The 26,241-nt window shown below is 32.9% G+C and overlaps 3 protein-coding genes across 11 annotated transcripts; 2 read left to right on the top strand and 1 right to left on the bottom strand.

The window, feature by feature from the left end:
- Nucleotides 1-1,560: 1,560 nt before the first annotated feature.
- LOC106772380 (pre-mRNA-processing factor 17) lies at nucleotides 1,561-7,849 on the top strand. Its single transcript, XM_014658761.2, has 2 exons — nucleotides 1,561-3,500; nucleotides 7,426-7,849. The coding sequence occupies exons 1-2, from the start codon at nucleotides 1,756-1,758 to the stop codon at nucleotides 7,430-7,432; spliced, it is 1,752 nt and encodes a 583-aa protein (XP_014514247.1). The 5' UTR covers nucleotides 1,561-1,755; the 3' UTR covers nucleotides 7,433-7,849.
- A 2,705-nt stretch (nucleotides 7,850-10,554) lies between these two features.
- Nucleotides 10,555-15,208, top strand: LOC106772551. 4 transcript variants are annotated; one of them, XM_014659017.2, is made up of 3 exons: nucleotides 10,555-10,662; nucleotides 10,860-13,440; nucleotides 13,648-14,185. In XM_014659017.2, exon 2 carries the CDS (start codon nucleotides 10,950-10,952, stop codon nucleotides 13,431-13,433), a length of 2,484 nt encoding a protein of 827 aa, XP_014514503.1. In that variant the 5' UTR covers nucleotides 10,555-10,662; nucleotides 10,860-10,949; the 3' UTR covers nucleotides 13,434-13,440; nucleotides 13,648-14,185. The 4 variants fall into 4 exon arrangements, 3 of the variants coding, with proteins under 3 accessions (XP_014514503.1, XP_014514504.1, XP_014514505.1); XR_002669328.1 differs by adding an exon at nucleotides 14,569-15,208 and having other exon boundaries at nucleotides 10,589-13,440; nucleotides 13,648-13,849; XM_014659019.2 differs by having other exon boundaries at nucleotides 10,594-10,662; nucleotides 10,871-13,440.
- Nucleotides 15,209-16,118: 910 nt separating this feature from the next.
- LOC106770943 (nuclear transcription factor Y subunit B-1) lies at nucleotides 16,119-23,987 on the bottom strand. 6 transcript variants are annotated; one of them, XM_022785340.1, is made up of 7 exons: nucleotides 23,949-23,987; nucleotides 23,342-23,569; nucleotides 23,012-23,141; nucleotides 22,563-22,568; nucleotides 22,384-22,464; nucleotides 22,228-22,266; nucleotides 16,119-16,531 (listed from the first exon to the last, which is right to left on the bottom strand). In XM_022785340.1, the coding sequence occupies exons 2-7, from the start codon at nucleotides 23,557-23,559 to the stop codon at nucleotides 16,484-16,486; spliced, it is 522 nt and encodes a 173-aa protein (XP_022641061.1). In that variant the 5' UTR covers nucleotides 23,560-23,569; nucleotides 23,949-23,987; the 3' UTR covers nucleotides 16,119-16,483. The 6 variants fall into 6 exon arrangements, with proteins under 6 accessions (XP_022641061.1, XP_014512284.1, XP_022641060.1 ...); XM_014656798.2 differs by lacking the exon at nucleotides 23,949-23,987 and adding an exon at nucleotides 23,786-23,927; XM_022785339.1 differs by lacking the exon at nucleotides 23,949-23,987 and adding an exon at nucleotides 23,660-23,779.
- Nucleotides 23,988-26,241: the final 2,254 nt, after the last annotated feature.

The following is a 26,241-nucleotide window of genomic DNA, read 5'->3' as shown; positions in this document are numbered from 1 at the left end:
GAAAACATATTTATATCTCAATTTGAATACCAGTTTGCTCAATTGACTAACAACTCGATTTATCATATCAAACCAACTACCTAAAAACTTACACAACATATTTCACAGACTGCATACTATATTTTAGTGAACCAAGTGATTAAGCAAGTCCCAAGTAACATGAATACATATTCCAAACACCAAGTTCCCTCGTAAAACAAATTCTTTAGAATTTCACCTTTTAAAACCCCCATGTTTTACCAAGAATCAATCATTACTTTAACCTATTATCAAACCAAAGTTCATCCGCTAATTGATCCACCAAAACAACAACTTATGATCCCAAAATAGTTAATGATTAAGCATGATCCAACAACCATTTCACAATAAGAATTCACCATATTAACTATCAAATTCAATATGTCGCATAATGCACTATCATAAAATTCAAAACAAATGTCCATAATTGATTTCATACAATTCTACCATACTAATTCATATTATCAAACAACTCAAAAGGCTTAGACCGCTTTTTCAACTTAATGAACTTTATTTGCACTTACAAACCACAAAATTGTGACTAAGATCGCAATTAGAATCACTAATAAACAGGTGACCTAATGTAAGACTCAAACCATACAAGTGACAAACCATATTGCATGCATTAGAAAACATAACAAAAAGAGGAAAAAATATAAATTAACTTACTTTTCCATAAGAACCAATCAATTAAAAATGAAAATCTTGTTGTCGTGGTCACAAAACACTTATCAATCTTCAAACAGATGACCCAACAATTAAAACTCTAAGAGAGAAGGAAGTAAAAACTCAGATAATGAATTTTAGAAAAATGATAAGTATTTTAAGTAATGAAATTCCTTAATAAAATTTATATTTATACCTTTTGTTTTTAATTTTAAAATAACACTATCTCATAATTTATAACACTTTTTAAACTTTTAAAATTCTATTCTTTGAAGTTCTTACACTATTCTTTATTTGGATCATCATTATATATTTTAATTAAATTTCAATGAAAAAGTTGTGATCTTTTTAAATAAGAGAACAATATTTATGTGAGACATATAACAATGAGACATATAATAATAGTATAATAAACAGTAATAAAATAATAAATAATAACCATCACACAAAATTACCGATATTAAATTTGAATATTAGAATATAACTAAAATAGGTGTAGATTTAAGCTGTATTCCGTAATAAAAAGCTCTATGAACCTTTATTGAATCATATGTCTATCAAGTCGCATAAAAACAACATATAAATTAGAATGTTAAATATATTTTTAATTGTTAAACTAAATTTAAAATAATTTTAATTTTATATTCAAATCTAAAGACTATAAACGTATTTAGTCACAAAGAAAATTAAATTGATGTTTTATCTCAAATTTAACCGGGAAAGGTTTCGTTCTTCTAACTTATTTTTCATGTATGTTTATCTACTTAATTTTTTATGTTGTTTTTAAAATAAATTTTATACTATAATCTAAATTATTCATAAAATGCATAAACATAAAAATTTTAGTTGGTATAAATTTACATTTTGTTTATACATGCATAGAGGCAGATGTTAAACCTCCCCCACCCACTGGAAAAATCCGGGGGAAAAAAGAAAGAGGGAAAATAAAAACCCTGGTTTAAACCAAAGGCAGCACCAGGAACAAAGCCTTCCATTCCACTGCAATCGTAAAAAAATTCAGTTCCGCAGTTCCCATTCTCGCATTCATCAACAATCGTATTATCACACACAATGGATCTTCTTCACCAATACTCCGACGACCAAAACGACGACGAACCAGACTCCCCGTCCCAAAACCCTAGCTCTCCGCCGCGCCTCCTCCCGGGCCGTTCTGGGGCGCCCAAGGTGGACGACACCATGCTGGCCCTCACCGTCTCCTCATCCGCCTCGGCCCTCTCCAGGCCCATCGACCCGACTCAGCACCTAGTGGGCTTCAACCCCTCCTACGACCAGCTCTGGGCCCCCATCCAGGGCCCGGCCCACCCTTACGCGAAGGACGGCATCGCCCAGGGCATGCGCAACCACAAGCTCGGCTTCGTGGAGGACGCCGCTATCGAGCCCTTTCTCTTCGACGAGCAGTACAACACCTTCCACAAGTTCGGCTACGCCGCCGACCCCTCCGCCAACAACTACGTCGGCGACCTCGACGCACTCCGCTCCAACAACGCCGTCTCCGTCTACAACATCCCCCGCCACCAGCAGAAGAAACGCAAAACCGAGGCGAAGGAGAAGAAAATATCCGACCAAAACGACGAGGAGGACCGCGAGGAGGAGGATGGAGAAGAAGAGATCGAAAACCCGGCCTCCGACGCGTGGCTGCTCAAGAACAAGAAGAGCCCCTGGGCGGGGAAGAAGGAGGGGTTGCAGGGAGAGTTGACGGAGGAACAGAAGAAGTACGCCGAGGAGTATGCGAAGAAGAAAGGAGAAGAAAAGAGTGGGTTTGGAGGGGAAAAAGCCGAGGTTGTTAAAGATAAGAGTACCTTTCATGGGAAAGAGGAGAGGGATTACCAGGGTAGGTCTTGGATTGCGCCTCCTAAGGATGCTAAGGCTAGTAATGATCATTGCTATATTCCTAAGAGATTGGTTCATACTTGGAGTGGACACACCAAAGGAGTTTCAGCTATTCGGTTTTTCCCTAAGTATGGTCATTTGATTCTCTCTGCCAGCATGGATACCAAGGTTAAGATTTGGGATGTTTTCAACTCTGGCAAGTGTATGAGGACTTATATGGGACATTCGAAAGCTGTTCGGGATATTTGTTTCAGCAATGATGGGACCAAGTTTTTGAGTGCTGGCTATGACAAGAATATCAAGTATTGGGATACTGAGACGGGGCAGGTGATATCCACTTTCGCCACGGGGAAAATTCCCTATGTCGTGAAGCTTAATCCGGATGAGGACAAGCAGAATGTTTTGTTGGCTGGAATGAGTGATAAGAAGATTGTTCAGTGGGATATGAATACCGGGCAGATAACCCAGGAGTATGATCAGCATCTGGGGGCTGTGAATACCATCACCTTTGTTGATAACAACAGGAGATTTGTTACTTCTAGTGATGACAAGTCCCTCAGGGTCTGGGAATTTGGTATTCCTGTGGTGATAAAGTATATTAGTGAGCCCCACATGCATTCCATGCCTTCCATTTCGCTTCACCCGAATGCTAATTGGCTTGCCGCACAGAGCTTGGATAACCAGATACTTATTTATAGCACAAGGGAGAAGTTCCAACTTAACAAGAAGAAGAGGTTTGCAGGACATATTGTGGCGGGATATGCCTGTCAGGTCAATTTTTCTCCGGATGGGCGATTTGTCATGTCAGGGGATGGTGAGGGGAAGTGTTGGTTCTGGGACTGGAAGAGCTGCAAGGTCTTCAGAACTCTCAAGTGTCATGAAGGGGTTTGCATTGGTAGTGAGTGGCATCCCTTGGAACAGAGCAAGGTAGCAACGTGTGGCTGGGATGGGATGATAAAGTACTGGTACGTAAATTCTAATGTCAAGCTTCATTTAGTTACATAATCTAATATGCTGTTTCTTCAAATACGCTTTTGCTATCGTAGTTACTGAATTTTATCCTGGTTTGTCTGTTTCTAAGATGATATAGTTCAAGCTTTACTTTGTCGAGCTAATGTTCAGATTATGTTTGTATTGGCTAAGATTTTAGGGTGAATCACAATGCTTTTGATTGTAAGTTTTACTAATACAAAATAAGGTAATCCTAACATAAATAGACCCTACATAGACTTTATCTCTACTTTTTCTTTTATTTTGACACCTCCCCGTTTGAGATAACATTGGATTATGGGGTCAGGTTAGTTATTATCAGTTCATTGGTATAATAATCTATTCAAGGCGACGTGGGATGGTCTACGAGTAGAGATTTGTGTAAACCTCTAATTAGGTGAGGTCACCAAAGAAGATATTTTCTCTGTTCTTTGTAGTTGATTCTCTTCCATATCTACGTATCTACAATTGTTTGTCTGTCGGTAACCCCATGTACCTGTCTTGCTTCTGCTGTGTTATTCTTGAATTTCCATGGACGTGGGATACTCGGGTGCTGGTACAGAAATGCCATCTAAGGTTGAACAAGTGTAACTAACAATTGAAAGTTCTCAATTTCCTTTTCCATCTATACTATTAAACCCTTTACCTGGTAAGTAGCAATTTAGCGATGCAAGTCTGGTATGATAAACTTCTGAATTTCCTTAGCATTCTAGACTTGAGACTCACAAAACATTTTTTATCCAAAACTTTAATGCAAATCATCTCTTCCTTCTAAGTGAGAGAGATGCAGAGGAATATGTTCTACAATAATGGAATACTGTAGACACTTTGGGATGTCTGCATCTCAAACTTTATGAGAACAAAGTATATGTTTTGGATGTCATAAGTAGCTGGAGGTTGGGGGTGTGCTCTGAATTGAAATGTAATAACTGGAGGCATAACTGCCTGTGAGAACCTTTGGTGTCTTTTATTATATATCAGCAAAGAGCCATCAGTATCAGAATCTATCCCAAATTACTTTACGTCTTGGAAAACAGTTTGAAAGCATGTTTATCATAATAAAACTTGTAAAGTCCTTTATAAGTTTCAAAACTAAGCTTCTGCAGGCATTTATAGAACCTTTCTGAACTTTTTCTTGCCATTTTGAAATCATAGCCAAATAGCATGTTCATCTTCTAATCTGGAGTTTGTACTGGAATAATTTCATAACTGCATTCACACCAGCACAAGTCTGTCATGTTTTTGTGAGGCTGACATCTATTTTAAGGAATAAATTTGGTCAGCTGATTCCTTTGATGATCTTCATATTGGCAACCTCTCATTTAGGAGCACAATCCTAGAGACTCAGCCCTATGACATCTACCTTTGTAGTGTCTATTGTTTTCTTTTCTTCCTCTACCTTTCTTTTATGCTGTCTCATTCCATTAAATGTGGAAGACAGAGTTGTGTCTGTGGCTGGCATAAGTAGCTTGTTTGAAACTTGAATAATATTTAGGGAAAAAAGGCTCTGATTCTAATGAATTTTTTATTAGGAATGTATGTGAAGAATGTTATGATTATTGATCTGATAAACTCTTGTGGTGTAAATGTACTTAGGTTCCTAATTCCGGAGCCCTTTCAACTTTGACATCTTCATAATGTTTGATGGTTCAATACGTTTGGATTGTGAATGATTTTTGTTTTGGTGAAATTAAGACGATGATAAGAATGTTTTACAAGCTGCTGCTTTCTCATACACACACGGAGAGTTTACTTATAGTTTTTTATTATATTAAATTTGATATAGTGTGTGCTTCTCATCCATATTACCATTTTCATCACAGTATGTAACCATGTTGTTAGCCATCGTTGGACCAGTTCAATATGTGTCATAAGTAATATTTTATCTCAGTAGTTTAGAGTTATTTGACTTCTGTTTACTATTTTGTCATTGGCTATTCAGGGACCTTGTATCATAATGGAACCTGTTTATTTTAAGATTGAAGATTGCAGATTTAAGACTGTTTAAATACAAGTTTAATGCTATGAAATAGTCTAACCTTTTGATAGACATGTTCAGGCAATATAAATTTAGCATCAATTGATAACAAATTCGGTGTCTTCATTAGCTACTCCTGTGTTTTGTTTAAATGAATAGCTAATAGCGGCATCTATAAAACTGTTGTAATATTTTTAAACCAAAGACACCTTGTTCTCCTCTTAGTATTATTGTGGTCTTTTAAATGTACACAGTTATCAAAGCATGTGCAGATTTCAAATTTACCAAATGTTTACAATCATACAAGACTGCATAATATATATTTATAAGTATGTTATTTGTAGCAAGTCACATGTACTTTGGGTTGTCTAACATGATACAGCAAATACGCTATGTCAGAAAATAGGATTTGATATTTTGATCCTGTTTTAATAGACCTTCTTTGCTCTGAAATCAATAGAATTTAGTCATAAACCAAGAATTGAAAAGAAAAAGAACGAGAAAGTTTTGTCGAATAAGATGGAAACAACAAGAAATATGAGAGAAGTCTTTCCTCCAAGGGTTGCTAAATTTACAATAAAAGAAATTGCATTTGACGTATCCTTCTTCCCCTATTTATATCTAACAGACACTTTTAACTGACTGACTAGCCCATTAATATTCTAACTATCTTAAAAATCAAGGTTAAAATTGTGGAAGCTGGATTCCAATTTCATCTTCACCATGGTCTTCATCTGTCCTTCCTGAAAGCATTGTGATGCTTTCCTGTCATGGGAATGAGACCCCCTTGCAGCCGGTGTCAAACTCATCTCCGAAGGCTTGGGTGGTGACGGGGACGAGGATAGAGTCTGTATAACAGTAATCCCTAAGACTTTGACTTTTTCCTTTTGTTTTTGCTTCACTTCCCAGCTTATTGGCTGAAAAAGTCGTTTGCAATCCACATTATTCACAATCCACATCCAGCATAGAAATTCATTTTTGACGTGTTTCTCCCTATTCATGGAAATATCAACTTCTTTCTTCATCAAAAAATCTTCTTTGTTTTTCTTTCTAGTTTTCCTTCGCCAGTTTTGGTTTCTTCACCACGAAGGGTGTGGTTCTTGATTACTGAACCTTCAAAAGTCAGTAATTCAACGTTATTTGCCCAAGAGCAAGGAAGAAAGTCACGTTCTTCCTCAAACCCACTATTCCCCCTCTTCGGCAAATTTCTCACTTTTTTGTTAACGGAATTTTCCCTCCCAAAAGATGACGGTTTATTGTTTTTCATCTGTGATAGCAAATCTTTGATGCAAACCATATCAGTTTTTAATTCTGCCAGTCGCAAGCCTTGCTCGGTGACATCTTTCTCCCATGCTTCCACCTGATGAGTCATCGTGATTGAGGATCCGGTTGGACCAATTTGTTAGGAATCCATAATTAAAAAGAAAAAAAAAGAAACTTTTTTATTTAACACCATGAAAAAAAAACAAAAAGAAGAGAAACCTCTCCTTCAAGGGTTTCTCCTTCACAAAGGATTTATCTTCTCTCATCGAGCCAACATACTATTTAGTGACGACAAATCTGCATCTCTCCTATACTTCTCCTATTTATATCTAACTAACCCATTAATACTCTATCTTAATAAACCTCTCCTTCTCCTTAGATAGTAACATGATCTTTCTGATCAAATTAACAGGGTGTTTGTTCAACGGTTTCTGTACCTCTATCCTCAGCCTGAATGTTGTTGTATCTAAACTATTCTATTTGTTTATTGTATATACCATTTGGCAGTGGTTGCTTAGTGGTTGCTTAATCTGGGATTGATTTTTATCACATCTACTAATATCCCTTTTTCTTTCATTCTTTATGAATCTCTACCACTATCAATTTTAACTCTGTAATTTCTAACTTTATTGGATGATGTCTGTTTATAAAATTTGCAGGGACTAGTTTCTCCTTAATGTGAAGCGGAATGGTTTGGCAGAAGCAGGACAGAGAAAGGCACTACAAGATAACAAAAGGAGAACAAACATATTGAATTTACATGTTGATAGGTCTTCCTTGGTTAAAATTCCAATGGCTTTAATTGACTATTATCGTGAGATTTCTCTGTCACTGAGGTTTACGTCCTAATTGCAGTGTTTTAGTTGCGGAACATAGAAAAGCTTTGCCATTTTTTGGGGACTTTTGTATAGTCATATATTAAGTTAGATATTCATCTGTATGAAAAATTCCCTCTCATGATGCAGGATAATTTAATTACGTTTTATTCTGGGAATATGCATACATTGTTGGGTATTTTCGTCTACATCATTTAGAAAATATGGGATCAGCATGTTCCGGTGACATGAATGTGGATTTTAATAATTGTTGACTTGGGTGCTAATTAGAGAGACTTCTTGCTACTTATAATGTGGATATCACTCACTTCTCTTTTACATGGACTTAAACAATTCTATTTTAATATTTTTTACATGATTTTATTATAAATTTATCCTTTTTTATATATATTTTATGAAAATATCACACCAAGATCGAGGATTGTCAACATATATCTTTCTATATTTTATGATATGAGAGCAATGTCAGAATGTTTTCTTTATAGGTTCGATTTCTCTACAGAAAAATTGTATAAACATATGCATTCATTCTCTTCAAAGTATCTTGTAATTATATGCAATTTGTTGTACAATCATTATAAAGTATATTTTTAAAGTAATACACTCGATAATCTAAATTGAATGTGCACAGTTTTATTAATATTATACTATTAAACCAAGGACACGGTATAAGATTCTACATTTGAGGTAGAAAAAAATTAATTAATTTAATTGAAATACAAGGAACTAAATTTGTAAATTTGCAATACGTAAAATTGAAAAATACAATTAAAAGTTTTTTTAAAATATATTATAGCATGTTTTGTTGGTTTCTATATTAGTTTAACCTTTAACTCTTCTTTTACCTGATTTCTCACTGATTATTATCAACCATCATCTTATCAGTTCTAAAATAGGATTTATAATATAAGTAAATGCAAATGGTATTATCATATGTTTATGGCTTATTTTAATTCACATAAATAAACTATATTAAACTATATAGTAATTACAAAGGTCATAATAAATACTATTATGTTTACCTACCAAAATAATTAAGTGGTTTGGTATGATATAGGTTTAGGTTTGGTTGAAAATAAATGGAAGAAAGTAGAAAGTGAAATGAAAATATAAAGCATACTTATAATGAGATGTTTATTAGTGTGGTTGTATTTTTTTTTTAAAGTGGGTTAATTTACTTTTGTTATTACTTTTTTGTTTTTTTTTAATTGAGTTAAGTTGTGTTTAGTATATCCGGTTTCATTTTAAAGAAGTCATTATTAACAAGTTATGACTTTTGAAGATGATATCGTAAAAATAGTAGATTATTTGTTTGTTAATATAAAGTTTTAGAAATAAAAAAATGATTTCTATTACATTACATTTATTTAATTATATACTTAAATTTTTTTATTAAGGTGAAATCATCACCACGATAGATGACTTTTTTCAAAACTAATTCGTGTTAGACATTAATGACTTTTTTAAAAATAAGTTACATAAAGTCATCATTGAATATGAAAACTCGTTTGAAATTTAACCAAAGAAGACATTAAGTGTGATAACTTCTTTTTGAAAATAATTTTTACTAAAATTAGGTGTGAAGACTTTTACCAAAAACTAAGTTAAATTAAAGTTATTATTGGATATAACAACTTTTTTTTTTAAATAATTCTAACTAAAGTCATCGTTGTTGGATGTGATGACTTTTTATCAAAAACTAAATTAACTTAAAATTTTTTATTGGTATTTTTTTTATACGTGACAACTTCAATGTAATTAAATTTGGACTCATGATTTATGTATAACAAACTTCATTGTAATTTATTTTAAGGATTTAGGATTCAATGTAATTATTTTTGCTACACGACTTTATTATTATTATTTTTAACTTGCTTGGTATAATTTTTTTCGAAAAAAATTGAGTTATAATTGTTAATTGTGAATATTAGATTGTATTAAATGTTGTTATAATATAACTCAACTACCTTAATTCCTTGAATGTTTTATTTATAGTACTTATGGATTTTTACTTATTAATGACATAATCATGACTGGAATATAGCTTAATGTTGATATTTGGTTAATCATATTAAACGGTAGAGGTTTTTGGTTCAACGGTGTTTCAATTGGTATGTAACGTCAGTGATTGGTCGATCAATCCAGTAAAGTCGTTTGACTAAGAGGTCAATACTATACTGTATAATAATGTCTAAACTGAAATTGATGAGTTTAGTCAATTTTCCTAAATAAATATACAGAACACAAACTATAGTATCAACTTAAATAAATATTTCTTTACCTTATTATTCAAAATTAATTATTACTTTATTATTTATTTTTCTTTAATCTTTAATTATTTCATTTTTTTTACAATCTAACTCATTTTAGTTTCACAAATTTCATTGAATAAAATAATGACTTAAAATTAAAATTAATATTTTATTTTTATTTTTTCACAAAACACAATAAAACATTCACATTAAAAAAAATAGACATTAAATAAACAAAAATAATTTATAAAAAAGTATAAATAATTACAAAATTTGTTAAGAAAAACATAAAAACGTCCTTGATAACACGATTAAAAAAACACTATACATTAAAATCAAGTTCACATATGATTATATAAGAAAGATAGACAGAGAAAAAAAAAGTCATCCTAATAGACACAATCTAAAAAGAAAATTAAACTCGTAATTCAAAGTCCAACTTCCATTAAAAAAAATAGTAAAAATATACTAGTAATCACGATTTTTTTAAATAAATAAAAAGGTTGTAAAAATATGTTTGAAAGCAAGAGTTCATCGTTCAAAGATTGATTTAAGACTACAAAGTTAAATTCAGAAGCATTATTTCTTGATTAAAAATTAATAAGAAACACTAGCAGATTTTAAAATTTATCCATGCTATTAAATTCAATACAAAATTCCTCCAATTTGATAAATTAGGACATGCCCATGTTTTTCTACCAGGCATTATTTAATGTTTCTCTTAATTTCCAAACGTGGCTACCGAATTAAACCAATGACCAATAAACGGAAACTGGAGCCAGCTTTCACTTCCCAAGGATCTAACCTGGTATTCAGCTTTCCTGTTTTGTTTATTCTTCCTTTTGTTTGGACTTTTTGTTCATTTCGTTGATGGGCATCTTAGTTTGAATCTTTATGTACTATGTATGTGTGTGAGCATGGACCTTTTCCCATATGGGTTTCTTGCTTGAAGCCATTTTATTTTGGTTCAGGAGAATTTTTTTTCATTACCTAACATGTTTTCAGTGTTTGCCAAGCTTTTACATGGGTGAAGCAGACGTATGAAAGTTGTCTGCTTGGAGAATTCTAGAATCCTCGTTGACCTGTACTGTGAGCATGGCTGGTGAACTAGAAACCCTAGAAGAACTTGTAGTAAAGGAGGGATCTTTAGTTATGGATGGAAAGGATCTAAAGGTGGGTTCTGATTTATGCATAGAAGATGGTGTTTGCAGTAGTGAGGGTGTTACTAAGCTTAATGGTGATGTGGATTCTGATGGCTTAAATACGGAGGGTAGAGGTGTGAATCCTACCGCAAGAGAAGGTGTTGGGGTTTTTGGTGAGGGTTCTCAAGTTGTGGGGTCCTTAGAAGGGAAGAGTGAGAATGAAACTGCCGAATTAGGTGGAAATGATGCCTACTTGAAAGCATTAGATGAGCAGAAGAACATTGATGACAGGGAGGTAAATAAATCAGTGGGGAAAGAAGCAGTCAATGATGTTAAGGTTGAGTCAGAAGACAGACAAAGCATTAAAGAGAATGCTTGCATTTCAGAGCTAGTTGATTCGCATGAAGAGAAGGAAATTGAAGATGAAAACTTTGATGATGCTGAACGACATAAAACAACGGGTAGAAAATTCACAAAGCATGTGTCAAATAAGAAGAGCTCAGGAGTCATTTTTCAGGCAAGTTATCAGCTGCCAGTTGAAAAGGTAGGTGAGTTTTCTGTGTATGATTTGGTATGGGGCAAGGTGAGAAGCCATCCATGGTGGCCGGGGCAAATATTTGATCCCTCCGATTCATCTGTGGAGGCACATAAGCATTTAAAAAAGGACCGCTATTTGGTTGCTTATTTTGGGGATAGAACATTTGCCTGGAATGATTCGTCTCAGCTCAAGCCCTTTAGGACTCATTTCTCTAATATGGTAAAGCAGTGCAATTCAGATGTATTTCAGAGTGCTGTAGATTGTGCTTTGGAAGAAGCCTCGAGACGTGCAGAATATGGGTTAGCATGTTCCTGCATACCTGAAGATACTCTTGACAAGATTAAACTCCAGACTGTTGAAAACACTGGCATTCAACAAGAACTAAGTTTCACACGCAGAGTGGATGAATCTTTAAATGCTGAATCCTTTTCACCTGAGAACCTTTTGGAATACTTGAAAACTCTGTCGGAGTTTCCCACTGGCAGCATTGATCGATTGGAGCTCTTAATTGCTAAGGCTCAATTGCTTGCTTTCTACCGTTTGAAGGGTTACTCTTGCTTGCCCGAGTTACAATACTGTGGAGTTTTGGATAATGGCACCAATGCATTAATTAAGGATGCTGATAAAAGTTTGAGTGAAATTAATAAGCATGCAAGTCATTCGAGTAAAAAAGATGTTCAAACTGGTGTTGGAAAAAGGAAAACATCAAACAGCTCCAGTCACAAAGGCAAGCATAGTTTGAAAGATGATATATATCAAGAAAAGAAGAAAAGAAGCTTGTCTGCATCAGCAGGTGGGACTTCAGATTCTACACACGGTGATTATCAGTCAGGTGATGCCACTGATAATCTGATTTATCCTGCCTCTTCCAAGAAAAAGAAGACTATTGATCATTGGGCCGGTATTTCAGGGATGAAAGACCGGAGAAAAACAGTTTCCCTTGCCAAAGTTTCTAATTCCACAAAGCAATCCTTTAAAATTGGTGAACGTATTCTAAAGGTTGCTAATCAACTTACTGGACCACCCACTATGTTGAAGTGTTCTGGAGACTGGTCTCAAAAGGAAGATGGTTGCGCCGAAGGTTTTTCAAGAAATGGAACTGATGTCTTCTCTAATTCTGAGCGGACTCAGAAGTCAAGCTTGATTGTTCCAGTGGAATATTCATCTCTAGATGATTTGCTACATTTACTTCAGTGGGTGGCACATGAACCCCTGGGAGATTATAGTTCCTTGAATATTATAGTGAGCTTCTTTTCTGATTTCAGGAATTCAATAATTGTGGCCAATGATTCTGGAAAAGAAATTTCGTCTGCAGAGAAAGCTGGTAGTAAAAGGAAGAAACAAGTGGGTGGATCACGTGAAAGGACTGAGACGGGCATCCAGATTGGTTCTGAAAAACAGCAGTCACAGAAAAGCAGCAGAAGAGACTACCAACATGCCCCCGCTGAGCCAGAAAAGCCTATTATAGTTTACACTCGTAGGTCCTACCCCAGGAAACAATTGTCTGAAAACAGTCATCTTGAGGTTCCTGAAAAGCCTTCTGGTTGTGTAGATGAGAATTCCCCAGCTGAACTTATTTTGAACTTTGCTGAGATGGATTCTGTTCTCTCAGAAATGAAACTGAATAAGATTTTTAGGCGATTTGGACCTCTAAATGAATCTGAGACAGAAATTGACAGAGGGAGCAGCCAGGCTAGAGTGGTTTTTAAGAAGTGTGCTGATGCAGAGAGTGCTTTCAGTAGTGCTGAAAATTTCAACATATTTGGATCAGTTATCGTAAATTACAAGCTTAACTATACTCCAAGTACATTATTCAAACCTGCATCTTTTACCACAACGGTGGACCAGGACCAGGACATGCATCTTGATCTCTCCAATTCTGAACATAATACAGTCTAATTATTTGGTAAGTGACTTTTTGCTATTACATATGCAAGATTTGGTAATTGATAATTTTGATAGGTGCACGTATGTCTTATGATGGATGATATAAAAGCTGCATATTATCCTGATAGATGATGCAGTAGAAATAATAGAGCATAGCTTGAAGATAAAATTATCTTATTTTCCTTCTAGTTTTGAGTTGGGACTAATTGAATTATTGTCTTACTAGGTCATACATATTTTAGTACCACTAGAATGTTTTTAAGGAAGCATGTCAGCTGACAAACACTACAGAGCAGTGAAGATAAAAAGGAGGATGTTATCAAACTTTCTGTTTTCAATCAGGTGTTTCAAGCCTAACGGAAAAGAATTCGCACTTTTGAGGCAACAATCTTGAGACCGCTGAAGAAAAAATATTCAAGAAAACAAGGGTATTACTTGGGCATGTTTGATAAGTGATTTTTAGCTATTGTGATACCAATGCATCCTCTGTCAGCTCTATTTACTTAGATATATCTGTGTCACTACAAAATTAAAGTTTTAAGTCTGGAGCAGTAGCATAAAAAACGTTAGATAGGTCCATTTTCACATTCAATTGTATATTAGTTTAACAATGTTGATAAGTAAACAGTCCTGTTTCTCTAGTTGAAACGGGAAACTGATCCATATCTTCCTTGGTTTAGCTAGTTTGGGGCCTCAGTTTAAATCTCACTGTAGACCATAGAGTTGAAAATACATATACTTCGGTTTTCCTAGAATTTTTACTATGTGTTGTGTACTGTGCATCTTTTGTTTCATTTGGCACAATTTGGTCATTTACATCAAATCTGATTGTTTTGAGCACCAACCATTGATTCTGATAAGAACAAACCATGCAATATATTTTGTCAAATTTTCCAGATTCTATCATGGAAGACACAATGGTATTTGGTAAGGGAGATTCAGAACAATTATTTAGATAATATTCTTTTTCCAATAGAATTATTCATTGAAGTAGTTGGGCTAAGAAGGCTGCCTGGAACTTGCTGTGACTCATCTAGCACCTCTGGGTGCTTCCTAAATAGATGAACAGCATATGCAAAAACAATAGGTAATCACATCTCTCATACACTATTACTCTGCTAACTGAGTTGTCAAATTGATTTTGCAGGTTAGACAAGTAGATTTCTCCTCACCTCAAAGGGAAGCAAATATACCAAGCATATCATAAGTAAATTACATTTGCAACTATACGGGGTGCTGAAAACAACTTAACAGCATATCATAACTGAATAAAACTGCTTAACCAATTTATTGATAAATGGCTGCCAAAGTATAAGAAAACCTTTGAAGAACTTGCTGATGTCTCTATTAAATTTTGCAAGCAAGTCTTGTTTTTACCAAACTGAGTTTCCAGGTAAAAATTTATTGTCAAGACATACTTATGAAGTAACCAAACAGATCATAAAATTGAGTTTATTCTTCAAATTTGAAGCGTCCCAAATTGTAAGTCAAACATAGTCTCGGTAGATAACAAAAAATTGTTTTGGAGAACTAATACAACGAGCAGAATTATAGAAACTAATATGATAACCTGTGTATCTCTGAAGGACTGAATTTAGGGTTTATTTTTATTGCATCTTCGTTTTTAATCTTTCTCCTGGTGCCTTGCAAATGGAAAACTAAACATTCAGTAATATGTTGAGAAAATATGCAGTGAGGTGTTTTGGATCTATTATTCTTATGGGATACGTACTTCAATGTAAGATATAATGATAATGTATTGCACACAATTCCATTAACTAAGTGCAAGGGCTACTACCAGTGTCAATTAGATGGTTTCAGTAAATTAAGTTTGATTATAGAGGATAGGTAAGAGAATACTTTATTAATATACATTTGTCATATATTAAAAAAATAATTCTTCTGTTAATTACTTTTATGAATAATCCATTTGGGTTATCGTAAAATTTTAAAAAATATTTTCTATAATTGTAATTATGTTGTCCATGACCAAACGGTGGCAGAAACATAGTAAAAAATGAAGTTCCATGGGAACAAAGAGAATTTAGTCCATTATCAATAACTTAATGTACTTTAAAGAAAATAACATGAAATACGTTTTAAATCATTTTTACGAAAAGTATAAAAAATTGTAATTTTGTTCTTATAATGAGGATTGGAAGAAATTGTTTTCACCGGATATATCACTTAATAGGGTTATAATGGTATATTAAAGAATAGCAAAATGTTACAAGTGAAATTTGTATTTATTTATATATGCAAATACTACAATAAATTCAACAAATAATATTTTTAAATTATATTAGAAAATAAATTTTAAATTTAATTCATAATCTTATAAAATTAATTTATAAAATAAGATTTATATTTATTTATATATAATAAATTTATCTTATATATAATGGATGGTATCGTGAATTAATTTTTAAATAAATATTATAAATTAAAGTCTTTTTTTCTTCCGGTTAAAGTTTTTCATTTTTTTTGATGAATTTTGCCCAAAGTTATAACTCAACATTGTGGCATTAAACACGATGGCCCGAAGCTGAATCTCCCTCAATAACATACCCCAGCAAGCAGCTAATTCTCGTAAGTCTGTAACACTGCACATGCATAGTAATATCCATTCGTACAGAAAATTAACTTTTAAAATAAAAATATAATTTATACCTGCGAACCCTTTCAATAACATTGGTATTTTAGCAAGTGGACATTTTCTTAAAATTATAAAGGAAAAGAGAATCCAACTATTTTACCTAAAGTAAATAATATAACAACTGGAGTGTCTGCAAACATTACATAATCACAAGAAAACTCTTAAGGCAGATGCTTCTGACCATGATCGACAAGCTACATGGTGAATCACATGCATTACCCCAACATTCAGTTGGTCATGCAGCTAACTATTACATGTGTTAATAAAAATATACTTAACAAAACTCTGACACTCAAAACCTTCTACACGAGAACCTACGTTTAAATCATTTTACACCATTGTTTCCACCCATGTCATGCGTATAAGCATTCAAGTCAAATAAAAAAGATGCGTCGAAACATCTACACTATTCATGGCTTTGCATTGAAGGTATAACCAGATGTTGTGGTTGCACCTGAAAATCCCAACAGATTTCAAAATTGTCAAACCTCTTAAAATAGAAGCAGGTAGAACAGATGTCAGCAACTGATAGCAAAGAAATCACACTCCTTATACTTGAAAGTATTTGAATTCCTATGTATTCCCAGTCAATCTTAAATGCTAAAACCGTGATCAACAGAACAATCCAAAGAAAGACGGCTTTTTGGATGAAGTGTGCAAATAGAAATACAAAAAATAAAAAATTACTGAGCTATCTTTTCTTGCCGTTATGAATTATACTTTGGCATTTGTAGATAACTATAATCCTAGACTTTTAGTTGAAGGACAATATTAAGACAAGTACTCAGGTAGCTCCCAAGTGATTTCTAATTTAGGCACTACAGGAAACCTGATCGAAATACCAATAACTAGTATTTAATGTTGAAAGGCTAACTATGTCTTGGTTGGTATTATGTTTCAACATGAGAAACTTTAGAAAATAACCATCTTATCAAAACCTTTTGTCCGAGACCCCAATGAGCCCATCCCATATTTTATTTACAGAATGGTATGGGGATTTTTGCTGAGGATGGAGCGAGTAATCATGTGACTAGAACTTCACTATCATGTATGATGAGGATAAACAATGACTAATAGAGAGCGGAGAAGATTGGAAAAGATAGAGAACATAGAAATGAGAAGAGAGGGAGAATGAAACAGCTCAATGACAATCAATTCTAAGTCATAAGTTTTTAAATCAATGTACATAGCAACAGCAAAGAAATCCACTTGCTAAGTAGAAAGCTATAATTAAATGGAGGTCTCAAATCCCTAGAGCAATTCGGTTAACTGCACATTTTTCTGTATGTGAATCAAAAGTATTCCAAAGCCTTCCAATTCCTTTCTAGACAAAAAAAATAACGAAGTGGAAGCAACCTCTCAACAAATATTTTTATTTCTCATACACATAACCAACAATCAACATATTAAGGACCCATCAACATATTAGTACCAGAATAACCAAGCTTATAATTAATGTTCCTTTACCATACACCATTTTGATTGAGTATTCGATTGTAGCCCAATTTGAACTAACTATAATTACCATTAAAACTCGAATTTAAAGAAATTAAATTCTTCAATTACGAGCCCAAGAAATAGAAAAGAAAGTAAAGAATTATTTTTTTGAGCAAGAGTGTTGTCTCTTGTCATGTAACCCTCCTTGGGATTTCACTTGTGCTCTATTGGTCTTTTTCATCTTCCCCGTTCATGCATTCTTTAGATTGGTACAATTAAATAATGCCAACTAATTCCTTAGTTAGTGTGGGTTCATTTTTTTTTTCTGTTTATATTCGAGGCCCTAGGGAGTGATTGGTCTTACCAATATTCATTTATGATTTGGTAGAATAATGGTTACATTGTTTCCTTATTAAATTTCTTAGTTGGATACTTGCTTAAATTTTATTTTTCAGATTAGGCTTAACAAAAACTATCGATCCACACGTTGCATTGTTGAGGCTGCATCTTGTCTTATTCAAAACAATTCCAAGCGAAGTCAGCTGAAGAATGTTCTTACCGATAACTCTTCTGGTTCTAAGGTTACTTCTTGCTGTGCTGGTTTGAAAAATATGTTTAATTGTGATTTTTGTATATATATAGTTAAAATTTATTTTTGTCAATAATGTGTAGATAGTTATGAAGGAGTGTCACATTGAGGATGCACAATGCGCATTTGTTGTTGACAAAATCTTCGAAATGTCATCAGATCACTCAATAGATAACTTGTTTTTGCAACGTTGCAATTCTCTACCGTGGGTAGGTGATGTTTATTGCTATTACAATTATGTACAAAAGCAATTTCCCTATTTCTGACTGAATGTTTTTTTTCTACTGCCTTTCTTCCTCTTTCAGGTATCAGGGAAAGCCTTCCAAATGGCTTTCCGTGATAGGAAAATACCATTTAACATTCACGGTGTGGCTTTTTACAGAAAAAAAGTAATTTATTTTACAGTAAGATGAAACTGCATTTTCATTGAACAACCATTGTTAAAACTATACATTTCTAGGCCACTGCTAATAACTATAGCCTTTCGATTTAACTATTTTAATGTCATTGTAAGTCTTTGGATTGCTTAACTTTCAGGGGAAGTCTTTTGTAAATTGCTATTTTATGGTCAATGTGGAGTAACCTACTGAGTATGTTGCTCGGGGAGTTTGGTTTGTTTTGTAAATTGCTTCGCTCTCCTTATGGTCTCAAGTAATCTCCATGTGTTGGTTTGGAAAATTATGCCACATTGTTCAAACCTTTGGGAAGCAAATCATTCAGTTTTCTATCGTCTTACCTCCCATGGAAAGGTGTATACTTATGTTAATGATATAGTTACTAAAAAGAATAATATTTCTAGAATCTCTCAGCTAAAGGAACACTTATGCAATAATTTTCAGACCAAACATCTTTTAAGTTTTAAATACTTTTTGGACATTGGAGTAGCTTAATCAAAGGAAAATGTTATATTTTCTCAAAAGAAATATGCTTTAGATATCCTTAAAGAGACATGTATAATTGATTGTAAACCAATGGATAGTCGTATCGACCCAAATCAAAATTTAATGACAGAGCAAGGTGAAACTTTCTCTAATTAAAAAAGATATGGAAGACTGCAGTTGGTGTTTTGAGTCAATTCATACATACTCGTTGCATTGATCATTGGAATTATGTCATTTGTATTCTAAGATACCTCAAAAGGCTCCAAAACAAGGTCTACATTGTGAGAATAAAGGAAATTCCCAAATTTCTAGATATTGTGATGTTGATTAGGTAGGTTCTTCTATGAACCACTTTGCTACAAGTTATTGTGTTTTCATTAGAGAAAATATTATTTTTTGGAAGAGCAAAAAACAAAATGTAGTTGTTTGATAATTGAATATAGGACCATGACATCTCTCACTGGTGAGCTTGTACAAGTAAAATAGTTTCTCCAGGAATCACTTTGCGACAAAAATAGAAAATAAAAATGGTAACTCCCTTTAAAAGAACAAGAGCAGAACACATAAGAATTCAAAAACGATTTCATAGCTTTTTTCCCCTTTCCAAGTTTAAGGCGAAGGCACACACTCAAACATTGTATTTATTTGCCAAAAATGAAGAGGGATTAGGTAGCTTTATGCCATTGATGTTTTTCATTATTCTTATTTGGTTTTTTTATTTTTTATTTTTCTTTATGGAGTATGCCTTACCGACCAAATTCATTGTAACTTTCTTCTTTCTCTATTAATGATGTTTCTATTATCTAAAAACAAACAAAACTTGTAAAACCACATTATCTCCATGCAAATAAAACACAGAATGTGAGTAACTGACTTCAATATCACATTATCATAATATCCAAAGCTTGGGGAAATTAACCCTAACATCCCACCGATTTGGTTTATTGTCGGCAGTGATTAAGCAAATACTGGTGGGTCTATCAAGAAAGATGTTATCTGTGGGTTACACAAACACCAATAACATCTGAGCCCAACTATATAAAGAATTGACACCTCTCTACCCAAAACCTTAAAGTAATGGGTTAATGGGTCTTTCATCTTTATATAGTGCTCTACTTTCTCATTTCTATCCAATGTAAGACTTAGACTCACACTTGGATTTCCAACAATCTCTCCCTCAGGGTGGGTCCCTTCCACATTGGTACACTCCCCCAGCGGAAGCATTCCCAACCACAACCACGAGTAGCCCTTTCCAACCGCCGTTCATCTTAAGGAAACTCGCTTACCTAAATACCCTTTGCTAGGAAGACTTTCGGTATAGGGATCATTATACGCGTCTGAGCCGGTCACCAAGACAAACCAAGCTCTGAAAGACTTTCGGTATACAGATCATTATACTCGTCTGAGCAGGTCACCAAGACAAATCATCGGCTCTGATACCACTGTTGGGTCTATCAAGGAGGAGTTCACATGTGGGTTACACAAACACCAATAACATCTGAGCCCAACTATATAAAGGATTGACATCACTCTCTATCCAAAACCTTAAGGCAATGGGTTAATGGGTCTTTCATCTTTATCTAGTGGTTTACTTTCTCATTTCTATCCGATGTGGGACTTAGACTCACACTTGGATTCCTAACAAATACCTAGTAACATATGGAAACAAAGAGGTTTCTGAAAGGAAGGGCATAAAAACCACTAGTAAATGTCTTACTTCTAATATAGATCCAGCACTAGGGCAGCTTAAAAGCCCGACAGTAAAACAGAATACATTATATATCTATATTCCTAATATACTGACATTAGTAATTGAAGAGGTTAATAATTTTGATGAAATGAAATTTGAGTATAGTCTTTGTCCAGTTTAAGAAGACTTTATAAGGAAACAAGTACAAGAATCGATGAAACAAACACCAGAGACAAAAGATTATCCAGCAAGAGACGAAGATTGAGACACTTTTGTTTTATGAAGTATTCAAAAAAGCTTTTTTATTCATGGGGGTTGCCAACCAGTGCGAAAAGGGATCCAAAACTACACAAACCAATGAACACAAACCTGTTGGAATGAACCTCTCAATGGCTAGACAACTTAATCAGAGTACTGTTAAGAAGTGAATTTTAAATCTAACTCAACTCTACAAAACCGGCTTATTAGGTGAGGTTTGCAGCCACTTATATACTTTAAATTGATTTTATCTTTAGTCGATGTGGGACTTTCAACAAATACCAATTTCAAAATCAATAAAATATCCTGAGATGTGAAACCTCTCTCCATTAATCTTCAAATTGTGTGTGCTTTTCTAAAGCAACAAGTTTCCAACAAAATTGTAACTCAATTTAGACTTGTAAAAGCTCCCTCTAAATTATATGTTTCATAAGGACAACCTAATCTTTATGCTTGAGACACCAAGTATTCATGGAATAAAACTAGAAATTTCAAATATATTGACCAGATCTAAATGTAATGCCACAAACTTAACACAAAAAATAAGTTAACCAAAATGATCCTCTCAAATCTAAGAACAGCTATTGCACAAGCAACAAAGGGAAAATATTAAATTGCTGGCACTGAACTTTGCTTGTAAATATCAGTCCTCCCTCCTCTTATAAGAAATTGGAATCAATACAACAAACAATGGTAAAGGTTATGATACACAGTACTTCAATTTGTTTCACATATTCATATTTGATACCAATATTTTCACATACTTCACCAAATTGATAAAGTATACAACCTTTTAAAGTGTTTTATAAAAGAACAATACTGCACCTAACACATAGGCATAAACATGTATAAACAAAAAACATTGTCCTGATGAATAAAAGGGGGAAATCATTCTCTTTATGAATCATTTCAAAGAAGAAATGAGATGGATATATTGTTCCTGTATGTAAATAATTGAAAGTAAATTATAATGACAATAAGATACAACTTTGTTGCTTGTAGTAAAGTCCAAGAAGTATGTTTTAAATTTGAATTTGCATAACTGCAATTATATATTTATTATTTTATGAATTTTTATATATTTCTAAATGTGTATCTCATGCATATAATATCCTATATATTTTTAAAATAATTGTATTGCCGTATTGTATATCTGAACCATAGTGTAGAGGGTATTCAGAACAAAAAAAGCCAAAAGTGCCTATTTTTCTATCTCCATAATTGGCCTTGCAAGTGCTTGCTAAATAAATGAGCATTCAGGCATTCAATAGAGAAGGGGAAAGAAAGAAGATTACCTGCAAACTAATATAGTTCAGTGAACCCTGATGAACAAGCTGCCATATACATTTAACCAAAAACACGCAATGAACCAAATCATATTCCTTAGAGATAATATCATAAGACTGATAATTGTTGAACTAAACAAAATTCAAAAGGTTATTCATCCACACCTGAGAATTTTGACCTGCAAGGCCAACTTGATCTGGTCTAGCAGATCCATCACCACCTCTAGCAGATCCTTTGGTGTCACCCTATAAGAATTTGTGTACCCAAACATTAACATTTCCATTGACAAAAATAGTCCAAGATAAATAACAAATAACACAACCCAAGAGGAGGGTTGACTAACCTCCGTCTGTGATATTGTGCACATTCCAAAGTCACCAACCAAATAAAAAGGAAAATGAAAAACTCAGTTAATTATAGTATAAGCAACATTATAAAAGCATAGTCATTTAAATGAAGGGGATGGAAGAGAACTTCATGAAACTTTTCCTTGAAAAGGTTCCTCGTGCACCTGGCTCAACCAGCCAAAAACCAATCCACAGTTCAAGATGGGAAGGGAAATGAAAACTGGGATGAATAATTCTCCTGAAGTTTTAATAGTGTGTGTGTGACAGAACTTATATATATATATATATATATATATATATATATATATATATATATATATATATATATATATGTGTGTGTGTGTGTGTGTGTGAAAATATAATTTATTAAGATAGAAAGAGCAGACGCTGCAAACCAATAAGTAAGAAACCTGAGAAACTTTATCAAAAAAGAAAAAAAAAATACCTCTCTGTACCTTGCCAGGTACACCTTAAGGGGTTCTATGTAGTCTTCAAAACCTAAAGTGGCCATTGCCCATAACAGATCGTCTCCATTAATAGTCTTTCTCTTCTCTTTCTGACATTTCTCACTAGCCCTGCAAGGAATTCAGTAACCAAAAATCATCAGAAACCCCAATTGCCAAAAAAAAAAAAAACTGCAAACAAATCATTCTTAGCTACAAATGCTTAATATATAATGTTGACCGAACACGCTCAGAAACCCCAGTTGCAAAAACAAAAATAAAAAATAAAAATCGTGAACTCAAACTTTTGTTATCTATAGTTCGGAACTAACTCGCTGGTGACGAAGCTGATAAATTCAGAAACACATTCCTGCATAGTATCTTTAGCGTCTTTAGCAATCTTGCCGTTGGGAGGCAGACCCTTCTTCATAATGCGGCTGATATTGGCAATAGGAAGGAAGCGGTCCTGTTCCCTGGCACCAGATGAGAAAGCTCGCGGACTCTGCTCGCCCCCACTCTCGTGACTCGGGCTGGCTGGTGCATCCGACATCTCACAAACCCTACAAAACGCAAGGATTTAACATAGAAACAAAGTGTGACAAAGGAGAAATGAAAAATGCAGAGTCTCTAGTGGATGTTTGTTTATAGACATGGATGATTGTTGGTGTGGGAAAGGAGAAGGAATTGATTGATTGGTGATGGAAAGTGAAGGGTGGGTGAGATCCGAGATGTGACATGGATGGACGATGTTTAACAGAACGAAGTTAAATTATTACCGGTATGGGAGTGAGAGAGGAAGGAGGAGAATGGGAAATGGTGGTGGTTTTTGTATTTGGCGCGAGAAGGAAATGGATGATTGGTGGAATCGGGTTACAAAAACAAATTTATGCAGACAATAAGACACAGAACAAAGAAGATACTCAATTTCACTATTTTTACCTAACTTCAATATACACCCTTCATTTTTCAACATTCTTCCCTCGATAAATTATATGCACGATAATTCACACCTTCAGCTTTTATAATTTAATTTACAATGTACATCAGATTTAAAACTATACATATATGAATTAATTTTACATTACTGTCGTTTTATTTATAATCTAATTTAGAGTAGTGTATAAAAATAAGTTTGTAATTAATTTCTATATACATTATATTTTTACAATTTTATCAAATAATATATGTTTGATTAAGTTTTAATCGGTTGGAAATTTAAAATTTTTATATTTAATTTTTTTAATTGTGTGACGTTATTGTTATTTGATTATTATTTTGTTTATTTGTTTTTATGTATTAAAACATTGTAATGTTCTCTTATTAAAAAAAATGTTGTGATTAAAGTAGGATGATATTAATTAGAAACTTATTAAATAATAATATTGTTATATTTTGTTTTAATTTTACTTTCATGTAATAACTTATAATTATTAATGAATTGTAATTATTATTATTATTATTAACATAGTTGGCAAATATTATTTTTTTATTGTATAATACACTTTTAATAAAAATAATAAAATTATTTTTATTTTTTATATTTTATATTAATTATAAAACATCGCGTTTATAAATATAAATAAGTAATACATGTTCTGAAATCAATTGAAAATGTTATATATATATATATATATATATATATATATATATATATTTTTTTTTTCTACTATTATCACGATACAATCACATGTAGTTATTAGTAAAGTGTTATTAACTCATTCTTAATATGGGTGAGAAGTATGATTTTTTATTTTATAATACATTTTTTAATAAAAATAATAAAATTTATTCTTCATTTCATAAAATGAAAGTGTTTAAAGATAAAAAGTTCATGAGTGATTATAATGAGAGATCTTCATATTTAATCAATCAGTTTTTTTAAAAGAGTAAGTTAGTTTATGTTGTTTTTTTTTATAATGACGAGATCTTCATATTTAATCAATCAGTTTTTTTAAAAGAGTAAGTTAATTTATGTTGTTTTTTTTTTTTTATTTGTCTCGTTTACTTTGCATATGAGTTTTAATGTTTTTGCATATGTTATTTGAGTATTTTATAATACATTCTGTTAATCAGGGGTTTTAATAGTGTATCCTGATCATGATTTCGTTCTTTGTATGTACAATTATCGTCTTTTTATTTGTAGGAGTTGTTTGAGGGTTTTATAGAGTCGTTGGTCTTCAAACAGGTAAGAAAAACTAATTACTACTTTTAAAGTTATGGATGCATTTCTAGTTTGTTATGTATGTTGCAATCGATTTAAGATTAGTTTTCTAATATAGAAATTTTTTGTGTGATGGCTCGATGAATGAGTTATTGTTATTGATGATGTGTGATTGATTTAAATCATTGTGTTAATCGATTGAATTAATAATGAAATTTATCTTGGATATTATGATGCATGTTGCTTGAATTACTTGACTTTATTGACCTGGTTATATACTATACTTTTATGTTGTTTGAACTTAGACCTGTTAACTAATTGAGAATTGGACTAGGATTGATGGTTTGATAGGTGAAATTTTATGAGGATTGTTTTTGGAATGAGCTTGATGTGATGAGAGTGAGCTTGTTGATATGAGTTTGTGTTTATGTTATTTAGAACTTAGGTAACTTCTTAGTTTGCTGAAATTAGGTCTTCTATGTGCTTATTGTTGTTTGAGGCTTTGAGGTGTTGTTTGTTTAAGTTGCATGTTGAAGTTGTATTGTGGGTTTAGTTTAAATTAGTCATTTTGGTATGTTGTTTGGGGTTTAGTAAATGAACAGTTGGCCTCAATTTGTTACTATCCATACGTTTAGTCCATTTTTTAAAAGCGAAACATGCCAGTCCAACCTGTTTTCTAAAAGTAGAGTAGTCCAATCTGCATTTTGCAGATAAGTATGAGTGACCCAAGTGAGTTAAGCTGGTACTTATAGCCACCCTAAAAAATATACCATACACAAACAAATAAAATAAAATGAATTATTTTAAACAACTTCCAATTATATTCTCCACATAATATTTTATTTAAGGTGCTATTTTTGAAATAAGTATTAAAAAACAGACTAGGAACATCTCAGTTGGTTCTTACAACATATAAGTTTCTATTATACTTTAAATTATATTTATTTTGTAACATGTTTTAAAATAATATACATTACATTTCTACAAATTTTGTTCTGATAAATATTTTTAATAATTTTTTATTTATTATTTTTGAATTATCATTTCTTATAAAAACATTGTTAAAATTTT

Source organism: Vigna radiata, chromosome 8 (genome assembly GCF_000741045.1).
Source record: "Vigna radiata var. radiata cultivar VC1973A chromosome 8, Vradiata_ver6, whole genome shotgun sequence".
Classification (NCBI taxonomy): Eukaryota; Viridiplantae; Streptophyta; class Magnoliopsida; order Fabales; family Fabaceae; genus Vigna; species Vigna radiata.
The sequence above is the reverse complement of the archived record's forward strand: the minus strand, read 5'-3'. Positions and strand labels throughout refer to the sequence as shown.